The sequence below is a fragment of the Canis aureus genome, unplaced genomic scaffold (assembly GCF_053574225.1).
Source record: "Canis aureus isolate CA01 unplaced genomic scaffold, VMU_Caureus_v.1.0 ptg000086l_RagTag, whole genome shotgun sequence".
NCBI lineage: Eukaryota > Metazoa > Chordata > Mammalia > Carnivora > Canidae > Canis > Canis aureus.
Window position 1 is genome coordinate 552,950 of NW_027554427.1, and position 18,708 is coordinate 571,657.

Genomic DNA, 18,708 nt, shown 5'->3' on the forward strand with positions numbered 1-18,708 from the left:
AAAAAATTATTTCTCCCAACAGTGTACTTTTTTAATTACTTTATTTATTTATTTATTTATTTATTTATTTATTTATTTATGAGAGCCCAAGAGGGTGGTGGGGAGGGGCAGAAGAAGAGGGAAAGAGGGTCTCAAGCAAACTATATGCAGAGCGCAGAGCCTGGAGCCCTCTGCAGGGCTCAATCCCACAACCCCTGGGAGAAACCAAGAGTTGGACGCTCAACTGACTGCACCACCATGCAGCCCCCCAGCAGTGTCCTTTTGCTGTCTTAACAATCTGTGTGTTATGGTTGTTATTATCTAAAACTTATAAGAAAGTTAAAAGTCAATTTAAGTGATTGTCACGTTATATATACTCTGGTCCAAAATTTTGAAATCTTTTAAAGACATCTTGAGAAACATTTGTTGCTTTTATTTATTTATTTATTTATTTTGTTGTTGTTGTTGTTGTTGTTGTTGCTTTTATTAAGGACCATCTAGTACACTTGTGATTGGGACCTTATAATCATGACGATTACATTTTTCCAATGGTTGTTACTGATACATACTAGCACCACTGATGTCTATATGTCAATCTTATGTGACACAACCTGGCTGAACTCTATTATTCTGTAGGTTTGTCTAGGATTGTCTTGGATTTCCTGTGTAAAGAGTCATATGATCTACATTTATTAGCACTTTTGTTTCTTCTTTTCCTGTTCTCATACAACCTTTTTCCTTGTAAAAGTGTGACAGGATGTCCAGTACAGTGTTGAATAGAAGCGGCGATATGACATCTGAGTTAGTCCAGGCCCCACAGGAACCAGATGCTAAGATAGGAAAATGTGCAAGGATTTTACTAGGGGAGTTGTCTATGAAGGAAAATGAGGAAGGAGCCAAGGAAGGCTTGGAGAGCTACAGATGGACATAGGCGATGAGGCAATTAGGGAGGCAAGGTGAGGTGGAAGTGTGCCAGATCCACCAGGCACTCTCAAGCAGGTTCAGCAAAGTCCTTGGCAAGTCCTCAAACCAAAGTGTCTCCCAGGAGCTAGTCTGTTGCACGCAGTCCTTGGTGCAGAGCAACACATGTGAGGTGTGGCCCTTGCTCCAGGCTGCCAGGGATTCTTGTGGGCAACAGGGTGGGCCCTGGATCAGTGACACTCCCTGAATTGGACGTGCAGGGTGCATCAGGTGTGCAGGATGTGAATGGTGGCTCTTATTTGACTTTAAAGGCAGTGTATATAGAACACCACTACTAAATATCAGGTTCAGGAATTTTCTTCCTATCCCTTACTTGATTTTCCTGTCGCCATTGACACAGTTAAATAATTAATGACATTAACCCTTCTTGCATTCCTGGTATCAATCATACATGATCATCTTTTTAAGAGAACGATTTGTCAGTGTTTCATTGTTTAGGACTTTTACATCCAGCTTCAAAAGTGAGGGGATCCCTGGGTGGCTCAGCGGTTTGGCAACTGCCTTTGGCCCAGGGCGTGATCCTGGAGTCCTGGGATTGAGTCCTGTGTCGGGCTCCTGGCATGGAGCCTGCTTCTGCGCCTCTCTCTCTCTCTCTCTCTCTCTCTCTGTCTCTCATGAATGAATGAATGAATAAATAAATAAATAAATATCTTTATACAAAAGTGAGATTGGCCAATAATTGCCAATATTCACTGTTCCTTAAAAAGGGACATATTATATTTCTCAGTTTTCTTGCCAACGCCATAATAGCATCATAGGAGTGGATTTCATAGCTTGGTGAGATTACGAATGAATGTTTCCTGTCTCTGACTTCTATAGATTCTAGTTTTGTACTGTCCAAAAATGTAGCATGTAGCTACATGTAGCTATTAATTGAAATTAAATAAAACTAAAAATTGAGTTAGTCCCATGAGCCACATTTCAAGTGGTCTGTTGTCACATGTGTCTCATGGCTTTCACATCAGACAGCACGGGTCTAGAAAATCTCTGTCACAGCACAAAGATCTGCTCTGTAGCCTGGGTGGCCTTGGAGGGTAATGGGATGGGGCTACACTTCCCTAGGAAGTGTAGGAAGAAAGCCTAGGAAGCCTAGGAAGAAAGGAGGGTTTAGGCCGTGGAAAGAATATAAGTGACCTGAAATTAACCTGATGCTTCATGAGTGAAGAAAGAAAACCTCCGGTTAAGGACCATCCTGCTAAAAGATAAAAGGGTCAACCAGGAAATTAAGGAAGAATTAAAAAGATTCATGGAAACTAATGAGAATGAAGATACAACCGTTCAAAATCTTTGGGATGCAGCAAAAGCAGTCCTAAGGGGGAAATACATCGCAATACAAGCATCCATTCAAAAACTGGAAAGAACTCAAATACAAAAGCTAACCTTACACATAAAGGAGCTAGAGAAAAAACAGCAAATAGATCCTACACCCAAGAGAAGAAGGGAGTTAATAAAGATTCGAGCAGAACTCAACGAAATCGAGACCAGAAGAACTGTGGAACAGATCAACAAAACCAGGAGTTGGTTCTTTGAAAGAATTAACAAGATAGATAAACCATTAGCCAGCCTTATTAAAAAGAAGAGAGAGAAGACTCAAATTAATAAAATCATGAATGAGAAAGGAGAGATCACTACCAACACCAAGGAAATACAAACGATTTTAAAAACATATTATGAACAGCTATACGCCAATAAATTAGGCAATCTAGAAGAAATGGACGCATTCCTGGAAAGCCACAAACTACCAAAACTGGAACAGGAAGAAATAGAAAACCTGACCAGGCCAATAACCAGGGAGGAAATTGAAGCAGTCATCAAAAACCTCCCAAGACACAAGAGTCCAGGGCCAGATGGCTTCCCAGGGGAATTTTATCAAACGTTTAAAGAAGAAACCATACCTATTCTCCTAAAGCTGTTTGGAAAGATAGAAAGAGATGGAGTACTTCCAAATTCGTTCTATGAGGCCAGCATCACCTTAATTCCAAAACCAGACAAAGACCCCACCAAAAAGGAGAATTACAGACCAATATCCCTGATGAACATGGATGCAAAAATTCTCAACAAGATACTGGCCAATAGGATCCAACAATACATTAAAAAAATTATTCACCATGACCAAGTAGGATTTATCCCTGGGACACAAGGCTGGTTCAACACCCGTAAAACAATCAATGTGATTCATCATATCAGCAAGAGAAAAATCAAGAACCATATGATCCTCTCATTGGATGCAGAGAAAGCATTTGACAAAATACAGCATCCATTCCTGATCAAAACTCTTCAGAGTGTAGGGATAGAGGGAACATTCCTCGACATCTTAAAAGCCATCTATGAAAAGCCCACAGCAAATATCATTCTCAATGGGGAAGCACTGGGAGCCTTTCCCCTAAGATCAGGAACAAGACAGGGATGTCCACTCTCACCACTGCTGTTCAACATAGTACTGGAAGTCCTAGCCTCAGCAATCAGACAACAAAAAGACATTAAAGGCATTCAAATTGGCAAAGAAGAAGTCAAACTCTCCCTCTTCGCCGATGACATGATACTCTACATAGAAAACCCAAAAGTCTCCACCCCAAGATTGCTAGAACTCATACAGCAATTCGGTAGCGTGGCAGGATACAAAATCAATGCCCAGAAGTCAGTGGCATTTCTATACACTAACAATGAGACTGAAGAAAGAGAAATTAAGGAGTCAATCCCATTTACAATTGCACCCAAAAGCATAAGATACCTAGGAATAAACCTAACCAAAGATGTAAAGGATCTATACCCTCAAAACTATAGAACACTTCTGAAAGAAATTGAGGAAGACACAAAGAGATGGAAAAATATTCCATGCTCATGGATTGGCAGAATTAATATTGTGAAAATGTCAATGTTACCCAGGGCAATATACACGTTTAATGCAATCCCTATCAAAATACCATGGACTTTCTTCAGAGAGTTAGAACAAATTATTTTAAGATTTGTGTGGAATCAGAAAAGACCCCGAATAGCCAGGGGAATTTTAAAAAAGAAAACCATAGCTGGGGGCATCACAATGCCAGATTTCAGGTTGTACTACAAAGCTGTGGTCATCAAGACAGTGTGGTACTGGCACAAAAACAGACACATAGATCAGTGGAACAGAATAGAGAATCCAGAAGTGGACCCTGAACTTTATGGTCAACTAATATTCGGTAAAGGAGGAAAGACTATCCACTGGAAGAAAGACAGTCTCTTCAATAAATGGTGCTGGGAAAATTGGACATCCACATGCAGAAGAATGAAACTAGACCACTCTCTTTCACCATACACAAAGATAAACTCAAAATGGATGAGAGATCTAAATGTGAGACATGATTCCATCAAAATCCTAGAGAAGAACACAGGCAACACCCTTTTTGAACTCGGCCATAGTAACTTCTTGCAAGATACATCCACGAAGGCAAAAGAAACAAAAGCAAAAATGAACTATTGGGACTTAATCAAGATAAGAAGCTTTTGCACAGCAAAGGATACAGTCAACAAAACTCAAAGACAACCTACAGAATGGGAGAAGATATTTGCAAATGACATATCAGATAAAGGGCTAGTTTCCAAGATCTATAAAGAACTTATTAAACTCAACACCAAAGAAACAAACAATCCAATCATGAAATGGGCAAAAGACAGGAACAGAAATCTCACAGAGGAAGACATAGACATGGCCAACATGCACATGAGAAAATGCTCTGCATCACTTGCCATCAGGGAAATACAAATCAAAACCACAATGAGATACCACCTCACACCGGTGAGAATGGGGCAAATTAACAAGGCAGGAAACAACAAATGTTGGAGGGGATGCAGAGAAAAGGGAACCCTCTTACACTGTTGGTGGGAATGTGAACTGGTGCAGCCACTCTGGAAATCTGTGTGGAGGTTCCTCAAAGAGTTAAAAATAGACCTGCCCTACGACCCAGCAATTGCACTATTGGGGATTTACCCCAAAGATACAGATGCAGTGAAATGCAGGGACACCTGCACCCCGATGTTTATAGCAGCAATGGCCACGATAGCCAAACTGTAGAAGGAGCCTCGGTGTCCAACGAAAGATGAATGGATAAAGAAGATGTGGTCTATGTATACAATGGAATATTACTCAGCTATTAGAAATGACAAATACCCACCATTTGCTTCAACGTGGATGGAACTGGAGGGTATTATGCTGAGTGAAGTAAGTCAGTCGGAGAAGGACAAACATTATATGTTCTCATTCATTTGGGGAATATAAATAATAGTGAAAGGGAATATAAGGGAAGGGAGAAGAAATGTGTGGGAAATATCAGAAAGGGAGACAGAACGTAAAGACTGCTAACTCTGGGAAACGAACTAGGGGTGTTGGAAGGGGAGGAGGGCGGGGGGTGGGAGTGAATGGGTGTCGGGCACTGGGGGTTATTCTGTATGTTAGTAAATTGAACACCAATAAAAAATTAAAAAATAAAATAAAATAAAATAAAATAAAATGGTAAGAAAAAGGTCAAATTGTCTCGAAGGGTGCCGTTCAGATATGGCTCTCTGTGCTTCTAGTAGAGAAAGACCCTTAAATCTAGTGTGTCTTTGTCCTGCCTGAGAGGAAAGATATTTTCTTTCCAATAGAAAAAATACCGCCCAAAAATAGAAACTCTCAACTTTACTCCCGTGGATGATAGAGCTGATTACGAGACTGCAAAACAAAGCGGTGAGATCCTAAATGATGTGAGTACCTGTCATTCTAAAATTACCCGATCATGAAATGTCATTTCCAAAGATTTTCACCTACTTTAGCTCAGCGTGCAGTCATTGTCTGAGACACAGACTGTAATCATGAGATGATGCTAGCATTTTCCCGAGCAACATTATGATTTCTTAATATCAAGTATGTTAAACCTCTGGCTTCTCAATTCCAGAGTAAATACCAGAAAGATTGGAATGATGCCAAATCACAGTACACCCTCACCGAGACCCCCTTGCTGCACACTGCCCAGGAGACAGCCCAGATGCTGGACCAGGTATGGGTTTCAGCCAGATGCCTGATACTCCTGGGCGGGGGAACCGAGGACCGGAATGTAACAGTGGGGAGATGTATGCACATGACCAGCGCCCTTCTGACTCCTTAGGTTAAGCTCTGTTGTGGCTCTCTGTCTTTTACTATCTCTACAAGGAAGGCTGGGAGAAACAAAAAGCTACGGGCTACGGGTTACATTTTGCCTCTAGACGCGTACCATTTGTTCACGCCCATCACTCTGGTGACATTCAGAGCGAGGTCATTTATCCTTCTAGGAGCGCACGCTGGGGGCTCCTGGAGCTAGGAGGCCTGGGGATGTTTGGAGTCCTCTACCCTTCTGGTCCTCTCTGGGCTTTGAGAGTGTTTGTTTTGTTGGCTTCTTTAAAAGCTATGGTCTGAGTGTTTACTCTCTTCTATTCCCTCACTTCCTTAAAATCTCTAAGCTTTCCAATAAAACATAGGCAGAATTAGAAAACGAATGTATTTTTCCTACTTTTAAATCTGTATTTCTTCATATTTATTATGTCAGTGCTTTTTGTTCTTTATTCTCGGGGAGGCAGGTGACAAAAGGCTGAGGGGCTGTGTGTGCTGATGTTTCAAGCTCCCCTTTTCCTTGAGAGCTTGTCACAACCGATGGAATCTCTATTTTTTTTTCTCCCACCAGCTGAACTACAAAGCTGAACATGTAAAACAAAGAGGTCATTATGTTGGTGTTCGACGATGAGAGATGATCCTAAACTGGTTTGGTTTGAGCGCACAGGCCAGATTCAGAATGACAGACTATACAGAGAGGACTACCATAAAACAAAGGCCAAGATCAATATATAGCCACTGATATGGTGTCGGTGTTGGCTGCCAAGCATGGGCAGGACCTCGTCAGTGATATTGATTACCGTAATTACCTGCACCAATGGATGTGTCATCCTGACCAAAATGACATTATCCAGGCAAGGAAAGCCTCTGACCTACAGAGCAATGTAAGTAATTTTTGTTTCTTAATGACCTAGGAATGTATGGTGTACTCAGAGAGTTACAGGCAGTACTCTGGAAGCACCGGGCTTTGAAACTTTGAGCCATAAATACTGAATTTGTTCCCAGAAGGGAACTGAGGCTGAATCTTTTGTAGAGAAAAACCAGGAGCAGTGATTGACAGCTTTGCCTTTTTGACGACTTATTTCCGAGTATCGTTCAAAGCCAATTTTTTTCATTGGTTGTTTTTTTTTGTTTTTGCATCATCTTTGACATCACGAACATCTCACATTGGCCTGGGAGATTATCAGCTGATTTAAAATAATAAATGGCTTGGGGTGAGAATGGAGAGTAAATGGGGGTTGTAGTTAGTGTAGGCAAAGACCTGGGTATGCCCTTTGCCAAGCGTCTCTTCTTCAGGCGTTGATGTAGGACTTGCTTGCAAAGAATCAAAGCAAAAGAGAAACAAAATCCTGATAAACTACCTGAGGGCCCAGAATCTGCTTGCACAGAGCTTTGGGTGAGGGTAGGGAAGAGAATACATGACCTAGGCCACCTTGCAGTGAGGCCTGAGCCCAGACGTGTAGCTGCCGCCAGCAGTTCCTAAGGAACAGAAACTCCATGCATCGACCTGATGCTCAGACATACCCTGGAGCTAACCCACCTGGTCTTCTCATTACCACTTTGGAAACAGGAAATCAGAGGCTGCCTGCCACCAGGTGGTGAGCTTGAACTTGCCACCTCCCTGTTGCTGCAGCAGAACGATGGTCATGGACATTTAACCAGATCAGCAGCTCCATTGTGGTTGATGTGGGGTGGGGAGGGGGAGAGCTAGGCCTGGCCAGGGGCATGTGTCCCCTACTCTACCATACAGGAGCATTTAGTTGTATCACTTCCTTTGTGTAGTTAGTCTAAATTTCCCACGTACCAAGTAATTAAATATAAATCCTTCTAAAAACCCACCCTCCCTGGTAAAACCCTTCCTTGGACTCAATGCTAGATACAATGGCTCCCTGCCCGTAGCTCCCATAGCCCTTGAGTGTTCTTGCTGTTACACTCTCCACTTATAAAGGACTTGTCTTCACACCAGATTCCTTTGTACTTATCTCTGAAAGCACCTAGTACAGTACTTTGCTCATAATAATAGGCTCACAGGATACCTCTCTGGTGAACAGGTGAAATCATGATTGCATCAAGAGATGACAGTCACTAGAGGGAAATCCTTAAAAAGCTCCTGAAAAAGTTGCTTCAGACCTACAGTCTGGAATCCTGTGCCTGAGTCATTTATGCCTGCGTTGTATCTCTCTTCCTGCTCTCAGGATGTCTACAAGGCTGACCTGGAGTGGCTCCGTGGCATTGTCTGGATACCCGTGGACTCTGTGGACTACGTGAGGGTTACGAAGAACCAGGAAATGGTGAATCAGGTACACAAACCCTGTTCTTACCTAATGCCTGGCCGCCTTGCCTGTCATGTGGGGGCAGGTACCCACTGGAAGGAGACCAGTCTTAATCATCTCTGTTTCCTTGCAGATAAAATACAAGAAGGCTGATCTCGACAACTGTCCTAACTTCACAAGTGTGGTGGATCCTCCAGAGATTGTTTTGGTGAAGATTAACTCAGTCAGTCAAAGTGATGTAAGTTTTCTTTGTGTATAGTGATGTGTGCATGGACTGGGGAGTTCATTGTGTGTCATTGACTGCATTTGCTCACCTCCAGGTAACTGCTTGTAAGAAAATGGACAGTGGGGCAGGAAACTAGAAGATCATCTCTGGTGGGCATGTCTTTAAAGTCCCTAGTAAGAGATGTACTGTACGAACATTTTTTTTTCAGAGTGAGAATGCAGGTTTTATTTTTTTTTTTAAATAATAAATTTATTTTTTATTGGTGTTCAACTTGCCAACATACAGAATAACACCCATTGCTCATCCCATCAAGTGCCCACCTCAGTACCTGTCACCCAGTCACCCCCAACCCCTGCCCTCCTCCCCTTCCACCACCCCTAGTTTGTTTCCCAGAGTTAGGAGTCTTTCATGTTCTGTCTCCCTTTCTGATATTTCCTACCCATTTCTTCTTTTAAAAAGCATCCATATTCTTGTCCAAATTATTGTATTAGGCAAAATGAACTGAAATCTAACCAATTAGTTTGTTTTAAATCTCCAAATGTAGACTGGTTATTATCTTTTTGGGTAGAAACTATGAAACTTTATTTTTTTATTTTTTTTTAAAGATTTTATTTATTCATGAGAGATACACAGAGAGAGGCAGAGACACAGGCAGAAGGAGAAGCAGGCTCCACGCAGGGAGCCCGATGCCGGACTCGATCCCGGGTCTCCAGGATCATGCCCTGGCCTGAAGGCGGCACTAAACCGCTGAGCCACCCGGGCTGCCCCGAAACTATGAAACTTTAAATATGCATTTATATTGACCAAAGATGTGGATTGGTTTTGTCTTGTTTTCTCTTGTTAGGTAAAACATAAAGAAACATTTAATAAAGTATTGAAGGGCAAGTATCTATTTTCTCCAGATACACCATATATCACCCACTCCAAAGACATGAGAAAACTCTACAGTACTGTAAGTTCTATTTTATTTGATTTACAACTCAGTTCTTAATTTTAAGCTCTTAATTCATCTTCTTGGCTGATTTTGTGAACAACTGAACTTAAAAGACCTATCATTGCATTTAATCTTCTTAGAAATAACTGCTGTTGTTTATTAGAAGTAGCATTTATTCAGCTGGTATTTTTCTTTTTGAGCTCCAGTAATGGGCCAGGCATTGGAGGAAGTGCTACGGGGCTAACACTCAGTAAGAGAAGCCCCTCAGGAGCCCATGCCAATGAGGGAGATGGACAGGCAAATAGATAATAAGGTAGCAGGTGCTATACCAGCTGTAGGTGCGCAGAGGACTGAACACCCACTAACAGGGAAAAGAGAGGAAAGGCCAGTCCCTCTCTGGCAGTCATGTATAAATATCTCCAGCCAACAGACGGAAGACTAATTTAATTCAGCTGATTTAAGGATGATGTGTGTGTGTGCGCGCGCGTGCCCTGTGTCTGTGTGTATGCCCAATGGGAAGCAGTCTTTGGTGATTCTCTACCTATGTGAAAATGTATTTCCACTTTTACCATAACTTTAAATACAGTTATTCTCTGTTATAGATGTCCTAGAACACCCTGGTGTTTGTAGATTCAATCTGCAGTAAGATAGAAGATTCTCCCATACTCTTAGGTAGACGCAGTAAGGGCTCTTGGCCTTTAAACATAAATATTTTACCTTGGTTTTACCATTTTCTTTTTAGCAATACCTGAAGGAAGTTGACTGCAAACTTGCTGACACATATTCCTTTGTTCCAGATACTGTACAAAGGGGCTTGAGAAGGGACCAACGCTTACGGCTGCACCTTGCATAGGCGCTACATTCCCATCGTGGGAGCTAAGCATGCCAACTATGTGAACAGCGAGGTCAGTGGTGGTTTTTCCTCCGTGCATTTAAGAGTCTTCTCTGGGGAGCTGGTCCAAAAATCCCAGAGATTCTCAACTAAGTTGTGCCTACTTCACAGCTTAAATACAAAGAGACATATGAGAAGCAGAAGGGCCACTACCTGGCTGGAAAAGAAATCAGTGAGTTCCCTGGTGTGGTCCAGTGCCTGGATTTCCAAAAGACGAGTAGTGCAGTAAGCAAAGCAAAGCTCACTGTGACGGAGGATTTGTACCCTGGAGGGTGCTATTAGGGGGTCTGTTTGTGACCCGTTCTTCGGTTGAGAGAGGCATGGGGTGGTGAGGAAGGAGTCATTCCTTCCCTGAGATTCATCCCCACCCCTGCCAGTTACCATTGGTAACTATGGGCTTTCCTCCCTTTCCTTCCCTTCTGCACTTCCAAACCCACAGTGAAGTACCTGTGTTTGGAAAAAGGAGAAAGCAACAAGGTGACTACTTACCCCTGTGTTTTGAAAGGAAGGGACATTGGGAATGAAGAATCTATTTAAAAAGTATCTTCTTTAGCCTTTGTTCATCCTAAAGGTACTGATCTATACTAGGGATAAGACCCCGAGAGAGATGGATCTGAATAATTAACATTTTAATCCTTCTTTTTGTCTTTAAAAAAAGGGGGCTTAATTGAACTACAGAAGAGATTATGCGGATACCAAAGCAAATGTGCACATCCCCATCGATATGATGAATCACGGGCTGGCCAAACACTGTCAGTACATCCTCCGTGACCTAGAGTACCAACACTACTTCCACCAGTGGATGTCTCTCCCGGAAGAACCCGGCGTAATTCGGGCCCACAGCATGCAGGACATCCTGAGCAATGTACGATGCCCTTTCTGCAGCTTGACTTAGTTACACCTTCACTCAACCGTGTCTTGGCCCCCTATGCTCCACGTGTCCCCGTTTTCATAAATTGTACTGCTTTTTAAAGCACAGTGGCACGCGTAACCACTTTTTGGTGTGAGAATCCCCTCTGAGCCATGTGACCCCTGTGTTAAATATTTAACCTGTTTTTTACTCCAGACAAAACTTTAGCTCTTCCTCTCCTCCTAGGCTTCTTTAGGTCGGAGCGGGAAAGCCCTCCAGCTGGTGCGGGGCCCACCCTATGACTGCTAAGCACTCAGCACAGCCAATGGCTGATGGGAAATTATCAAAATGCCCGATTGTAAATTCAGTTAGTACCTGTCACCTCTCATCATCCCTTCTTTCCTGCAGAACGTGTATAAGGATGACTTGAATCGGCTGAAAGGCATGGGATGCTACATTTGGGATATGCCTCAGATCCTCCAGGCCAAGAAATCCTGTGATCTCCAGAGTCAGGTGAGATCTTCCCAGAAGGACTGGCTCTCTGTGGATCAGTGAAATCGTGGTGCTTTCAGTGGGGTGACAACCAGGCCAGCCCTGTGCCCGGGTTAGAGAAAGCTGCTCTAACAGTACGTGAGCCACAGAAACCAGAGGCCCCTGCCTGATACAGCCTCTCCTGGTGACCTGCTCTGGTGTGGGACCTTCTCGGTTTTGGTCTCTCCAGGGGTTTAAGCATTTGAGGTTTACCCAGAACGTTTCCTGTGAGGTGTTTCAGAGTGAACCACCCTCAAGCATCTATACGGAAGTTGCTTAGGTTAGCCTGCAGAGAGTAGAATGCAAATGCATGCTTTGACCTTTGGGAGGTAAGTTCTGAAGTAAAAAAGTAGATATTTGGAAAATGTCCCCAGGATATGGTTTAGCTCTCCTAGGGCAGGTTCACGGACGGTTGAGGCACTCAGGGATGGGGGTGCATGCATGGAAAAGGCAACAAAATGGTGAAGAAGATCTGGCAAAGAGCCAGGTTTTGACAACCCTACAAAGTTGGCAGGAACACAGAACGACTGTGTCTCTGTTAGTATTAAAGCAGGAACCCAGAATGAAGTAAAGGCTCATCTAAGTTGGCACAAACTGCTCATGCTGATGGCAGACGTGTATTTTACCATTTCCGGTGCCTGGTTTTTCTTTACAGATACGGGTACATGGCAGCAGGTAAAGAAAATCTGCAGAATTAGAACCTGGTCACAGATACACCACTTTAGGTGACTGCTCTTCAAAGTGGCATTAATGCCAGTGAGGTGCGTCTTCTTGGACTTCTCTCCCGACACAAGCCATTCCTGTCCTTCTGTATTTTTGAACAGCAGAAAAGAATAACCCATCTTTTTTGTGTGTAGGTGAAATGTAAAGAAAATTATCATCAGATTAAGGACAAAGATACAACAGTCCTAGAAACAGTGGATTATGACAGAACCAAGAACCTGAAGAATCTTTACAGCAGAGTGAGTTATTTTTCTCTTCTTCCCTGGAGACAATAACGGAATAGTTGGGATAAGCACCTTACCGCCCAGGTTTTTTCAGGCACTTCCAGTTTCCTATTTTATCTCCTCAGTAGTCCTAGTGACAATTCATTGAGCCCGAAGTGGAATATCACACCATGCTGTGCATTGGCACAGATTTGGGAGCTCCTTCCTTATTGCAGGTGAGCACTGTTGAAACTAGGCTACCCTCACCCTGGACTTGTCCTTCCCTGGCTTCTCCAGGGACAAGGGGCGTACAGCCTACAAAGACACTTTTTTTTTGTCTCCTCTGAATTGGTTAATTCAACAAACTTTTTAAAACTTTATTTTGAAACTCTTTTAGGTTTCCAGAAAACTTGCAGAAAGAGTCCAGAGAATTCCAGCATAGTTTTGTCTGTAATACAATCATGGAAACTAAATTAACCTTGTTGCAGTGTAACTTACAGACTTCATCCAGATTTCACCAGGGTTTTTCCACTAATGTGCTTTTCTATGTCAGGCGCCAGCCTGTCATCCCATTTTGCATTTAATTCATATGACTCATTAGCTTTCTTCAATCTGATCATTTCTCAGTTTTCCCTTGTCTTTTTCTGATTGTAACACTTTTGAGGAATACTTTCCGGTTATTTTGTGGAATGCCCCTCCATTTGGTTTTATATGATGTCTTCTTATGATTAGATCAAGACAGTCCATTTTTGGCGAGTTTAACACAAAAGCTTCTCTCCGGCATCATGGCAGGTGGGACGTGATGCCGGTAACTGGTGATGTTGAACGTGGTGACTTGGTTAGGTGGCTGGCTGCTGAGCTTCTCTACTGTAATGTCGTGATTTTTCCCTTTGTTGTTAATACATATCATGGAGGGAGATATTTTGGGACTTTGCAGATAGCCTGTTTCTCTTCAAATGTTCTCTCATGTATTTTACCATCTATTGATGGGTCTTGCCTGAAACAACTTTTAGTATAAAATATGCCTATTGGTGATTTTCTGTTTTTTTTTTTTTCATCCCTCCTACATTTATCAATTGGAATTCTTCGGTAAGAAACCACTCTTTCTTCCTACCATTTGGGTTTTTTTTTTTTACTTGTATCAGTAAGTAATTATATCTGAACTCATGGATATTTAATTTCTTCTACGTGATGTAGTCTAATACTGCTATTTATTTTGTTGCTCAAATCATTTCACCTTTCCCCATTGGGTGCCTTTCAGGGTGGCTCCTATAAGAACTTAACATACTCTGTCATTGTTTTTGAGTGCTTCCTTACATTCTGGCACCACAAGATGTTCATCTTGTATTTACCTGCTCCAGATACCCCCTCTCCAAGGAGCCCTGGTTTATGTATTAAGGATTGGCATTTCAAAGGCAAAAATCTCAGCACTAGGCGTGCTCACTGCTGCTGGGACCCTTCTATGGACAGAGCTTAGAAATATATTATGGATACTAACCTCTATATGCATACATATCAGTATTTATTTCTATATTTGTCTAATTATATGTGTGCTTTGAACCATGAGTTCCTATTGATGCTTCCTATATCATTCAACACTACAGACTTTAGACTTCTATCTTTTATTTTTCCAACTTGTGGCTTTTTTTTTTCCTAGAAAGCCTGGCCCTCATTACCTATGACATGTTTGCTTATTTGTTCAACTTTTTTAAAGGTTGTATTTATTTATTCATGAGACAGAGAGAGGCAGAGACACAGGCAGAGGGAGAAGCAGGCTTCTTGCGGAGAGCTCAATGCGGGACTCGATCCCAGGACCCCAGGGTCACGCCCTGGGCTGAAGCCAGACACTCACCCCTGAGCCCCCCAGGCGCTCCTATTTGTTCAACTTTTATCGGCACATAGTTTTGAGAATTGCTAACCCATATTCCTGTGAGAAACAAATGTAGTAACTACAGTATCTTATTGGTTATTTTTGTCTATAGCTTAATGAGTCAAAATACCATTTTCAAAAATAAACTAAATTGTTTTCTAACTCACTTCCTTCAGCATAGTCTTGTTATGCATTTGTAACACAGTTAGGTTTATTTGTTATGATTTCTATTCCATTGGTGTCCTCTTCCCCATTCAGCTTGATTCTGTTTTAATTTACACACAGTAAATCACTCTTTGTAGTATATAGTACTACAGGATGTTTTTTAAAACAAGATTTTATTGATTTGAGAGAGAGAGAGAGAGCATGAGCAGGAAGAGGGGCAGAGGAAGAGGGAGAAGCAGACTTCCCTCTGAGCAGCGTTCTCCAAGCTCATCTTGACCTGAGCTGAAGGCAGATGCTTAACCCACTGAGCCACCCAGGTGCCTCTGGACTATGGCTTTTAACAAATGCAAAGTCATGTATTCACCCCAGTGAAGCCACAGAAAATCTATCACCTCAAAATTACCCTCTTCCTTTTCCTTCTTTGAGACCCATAGAAGCATTTTCTGGACCTATTTTTAAAGAAACAAACTTTGAAAAACCTTTTCCAGAATGTCCTGCAAATGGGATTATGAAGTCTGCAGCCGTCAGGTCTGTTTCTTTGTCTTAGTAAAATCCACATGTGTACTCTACACATTGCTGTAAAAACCAGTAGTTTATTGGATTTATTGCAGAGTGTGATATTCCATTGTATGAATATACCACAATTTATTCATTCACAGTCCAAGGACACCTGGATTGTATCTAGTTTGTGACAATTATGAATAAAGCTGCTATATACATTTGAGTATAGGTTTTTGTGCATATGTAATTTTTGTTTTCTTGAGTAAATAAATACCTAGGAGTGGAAATCTTTCTTGAGCTCCCACTAGCTACAAAAATGTAAGATAGGATAAATAGATTTTAAGTTAGTGGTTTTCACCCTTCAGGAATTCCTAGACCTAGAGCAAAGGAACACAGCGTCAAAAACTTTGTTTTCGTTTCCATACAGTAAAATGTCACTCTTTGTGGCCTACAGTACTATAGCTGTACAAATGCATATTCATACATTCACCACTGTTGTCAAGATGCAGTGCTCCATGATAACTGCCAAACTGAAATAAGTACTATGGAAGAGAACAGAATAATGGACCAGAAAATTATGGTCACAGCATTAAACCCATTATTTACTGAGGGGGACTTGGGTCCTGCTGAGTATGAAGATCAGGGGTTGTTAAGCAGTGTCTGAAAAAAGATACAGGAAAAATCCCCTTCTAAAGATCCAACCAGAGTGCATTTTCTGTACTCACAAAATGGTTTATAACCCCTGTAGAACCTGTACAAGGAAGCTTGGGATGGAGTGAAGCCACCAGCTACATCCTGCCTACCAGTACCATGTCCCTGATGCATGCTAAGAACCAGAAGCATCTGGCTAGCAATGTAAGTCAAGTGCATTGTGATGGCCTCTCACCCACCCTCTACCTTCCCCAGTTCTCCGCTCCTAGAATTTTTCTACTGATTCATGTGTTTTATTTATTTATTAATGAATTTATTTTTTATTGGTGTTCAATTTGCCAACATACAGAATAGCACCCAGTGGTTATCCTGTCAAGTGCCCCCCTCAGTGCCCGCCACCCATTCACCCCCACCCCCCGCCCTCCTCCCCTTCCACCACCCCCAGTGTTAGGAGTCTTCATGCTCTGTCTCCCTTTCTGATATTTCCTACCCATTTCTTCTCCCTTCCCTTTAATTCCCTTTCACTATTATTTATATTTCCCAAATGAATGAGACCATATAATGTTTGTCCTTCTCTGATTGACTTATTCCACTCAGCATAATCCCCTCCAGTTCCATCCACATGTGTTTTATATATTATATGTTTGTGTATATTGTAAAAGAAAATCTAAAATTACAATGAGCTATCTAGATATCGTATTAAGGTTTATGAACTTCGGGGATCCCTGGGTGGCGCAGCGGTTTGGCGCCTGCCTTTGGCCCAGGGCGCGATCCTGGAGACCCGGGATCGAATCCCACGTCGGGCTCCCGGTGCATGGAGCCTGCTTCTCCCTCTGCCTGTGTCTCTGCCTCTCTCTCTCTCTCTGTATGACTATCATAAATAAATAAAAAATATATTAAAAAAAAGTTTATGAACTTCAACCCTTTATGCCCAGAATGTTCTTAAGTAAAGCCTTTTATTGTAAAATTACCTATAACCTTCATTGCAGTCCTAAGAAGCTAGTTCTCTTTCAGAAGTTAACCTCCTTTAGAGACTTTTACCTCTTAATTGTGAACCTTTTACATAGCATTTTATTTTATTTTATTTTTTAAAGATTTTATTTATTCATGAGAGACAGAGACACAGGCAGAAGGAGAAGCAGACTCCCCACAAGGAGCCCGATGTGGGACTCGATCCCAGATCCCAGGATCACACCCTGAGCCGAAGGCAGATGCTCAACTGCTGAGCCACCCAGGCGTCCCTTACATAGCATTTTAGATCAGTATTTCTCAAACCCTGTTTTTTACCAGTGAGAATGTTGTATCAAGTACACACACACACACACACACACACACACACACACACAGCTGACGTTTATGTGACTTCCTTCTGACATATGACAGAAGACTATGTACTGCCAAACTAAAGGCAATACACTCTGATCTTTTCAATTCTATTCCATTCGTTTAAATGCTAGTGGTCCAATAAAATTTTTCAATGCCTTCTGGCCTAGAGATGCGTATTTAGTAAAAGACTTTGTTAGACAGTATACGGAATTAATTTAATATTTACCAGATCCCACCTGATTGCCATACATTCTTTACCTCGACTTCTCTGGTGTATAAGAAGGATTTAAGAACCAGATTGCCTTGAGACCTTGCACAATTTCCTACATAATTGGCATATTATTTTATCTTCCCAGCGCCTATATAAATCAGTTTATGAAAAGAACAAGATGAGAATCCACATCGTGCCTGACATGGTGGAGATGGTTACTGCTAAGGAATCTCAGAAGAAAGGCAGTGAGATTGATTACTGCCTACACCTCTGTGAGTGGATTTGCCACCCTGACTTGCAAGTCAACAGCCACATCAGGAAAGTCACAGATCAGATCTACAGCAACGTAAGCCCACTGCTTGTGAAGGTCCCCCGCGCTGGCTCCACATGCCCATCCTGAGGGGAAGCAGACCCACCTGCATGTACCCTGGCCTTCTTCCAGCGTTGCTGTCCTCTGTACCCATGGGTCTGTCCCTGGAAGCAGGGCTCTGTGTGCCAGTGTTTTCACGGCACCCACAGCCTCATTGCATAACACCCTTCGAATGTCATTCGATAAAGTCCTCCCAGGCCCACTGGGTGTCTGTGTTTTTGGTGTTTGAGTTACGGTCAGTTTCTTTTTTCTAATTCCCTCTATCCACCGCAATCTTTAGATTGTATACAAGGATGACCTCAACTGGCTAAAGGGCATTGGATGCTACATCTCGGACATTCCTGAAATTCTTCATGCCAAGCATGTTTATGTTCTATGTAACCATGGGAGTTTGCCCTATCTTATGGTTTTTTTTTTTAAAGTGTATTTCCTTTTCTACGTAGTCTAAGTCAAAGGGGGAGTTATGTACATTGTCACAGACCAGCTATGTCTTAAATGGTGTTGAGGATGGCTGATCTGGAGAAGAATGCTAAGGAGCAGGGAACGGCTGTTTCTTGGAATGCGCGTAGCTCTCTATTCAACAACACGGTCGAGCTGTCCTGTTGTCCTTCCCTGGAACCTCTCTCTACATTTGGACTATTTCAGATCTATCAAGCACATGATTCTCCTATTAGGGAAATCTCACTTGTGAGGTGTTTGTGACGCTATAGACAGGACCTATTTATAAAGAGAGAATTTGCTAAGCAAATTAACACTGTAATAAAGGTTTCAGTAAAAATGCGTAAATGTTCCTAGAAGAGCAGTTGTCAAGCCTGCTAGAAGGCTCTAGAAGCTCCATAGGACTATAAGCATCGATTATGCAGATTGTCCTAAAATTCAAATGCCTCCTGGTCGATTGAATATGTGCTAATGAAAGTAAAT

At 42.1% G+C, this 18,708-nt stretch overlaps 2 protein-coding genes across 2 annotated transcripts in view; both read left to right on the top strand.

Annotated features, from left to right (window-relative positions):
- Positions 1-6,804: 6,804 nt before the first annotated feature.
- Positions 6,805-18,148, top strand: LOC144309556 (nebulin-like). Its single transcript, XM_077890641.1, has 11 exons — positions 6,805-6,945; positions 8,257-8,361; positions 8,468-8,572; positions 9,405-9,512; positions 10,292-10,399; positions 11,645-11,749; positions 12,423-12,528; positions 12,625-12,729; positions 15,978-16,084; positions 17,563-17,763; positions 18,068-18,148. The coding sequence occupies exons 1-5, from the start codon at positions 6,805-6,807 to the stop codon at positions 10,310-10,312; spliced, it is 480 nt and encodes a 159-aa protein (XP_077746767.1). The 3' UTR covers positions 10,313-10,399; positions 11,645-11,749; positions 12,423-12,528; positions 12,625-12,729; positions 15,978-16,084; positions 17,563-17,763; positions 18,068-18,148.
- The window catches only part of LOC144309557 (nebulin-like), a 29,045-nt gene continuing 21,450 nt past the window's right edge, over positions 11,114-18,708 (top strand). Inside the window, exons 1-2 of the mRNA XM_077890642.1 lie at positions 11,114-11,251; positions 11,645-11,749. Coding sequence (XP_077746768.1) covers positions 11,114-11,251; positions 11,645-11,749 — 243 coding nt within the window. The remainder of the gene's footprint in view (positions 11,252-11,644; positions 11,750-18,708) is intronic.

Bases quoted from the DNA above. Each gene is read 5' to 3' on its own strand.
- LOC144309556 (XM_077890641.1), top strand. From the start codon at position 6,805: ATGGTGTCGGTGTTGGCTGCCAAGCATGGGCAGGACCTCGTCAGTGAT. The intron at 8,362-8,467 runs GTACACAAACCC...GTTTCCTTGCAG, and splicing joins ACCAGGAAATGGTGAATCAG to ATAAAATACAAGAAGGCTGA. The intron at 8,573-9,404 runs GTAAGTTTTCTT...TTCTCTTGTTAG, and splicing joins ACTCAGTCAGTCAAAGTGAT to GTAAAACATAAAGAAACATT.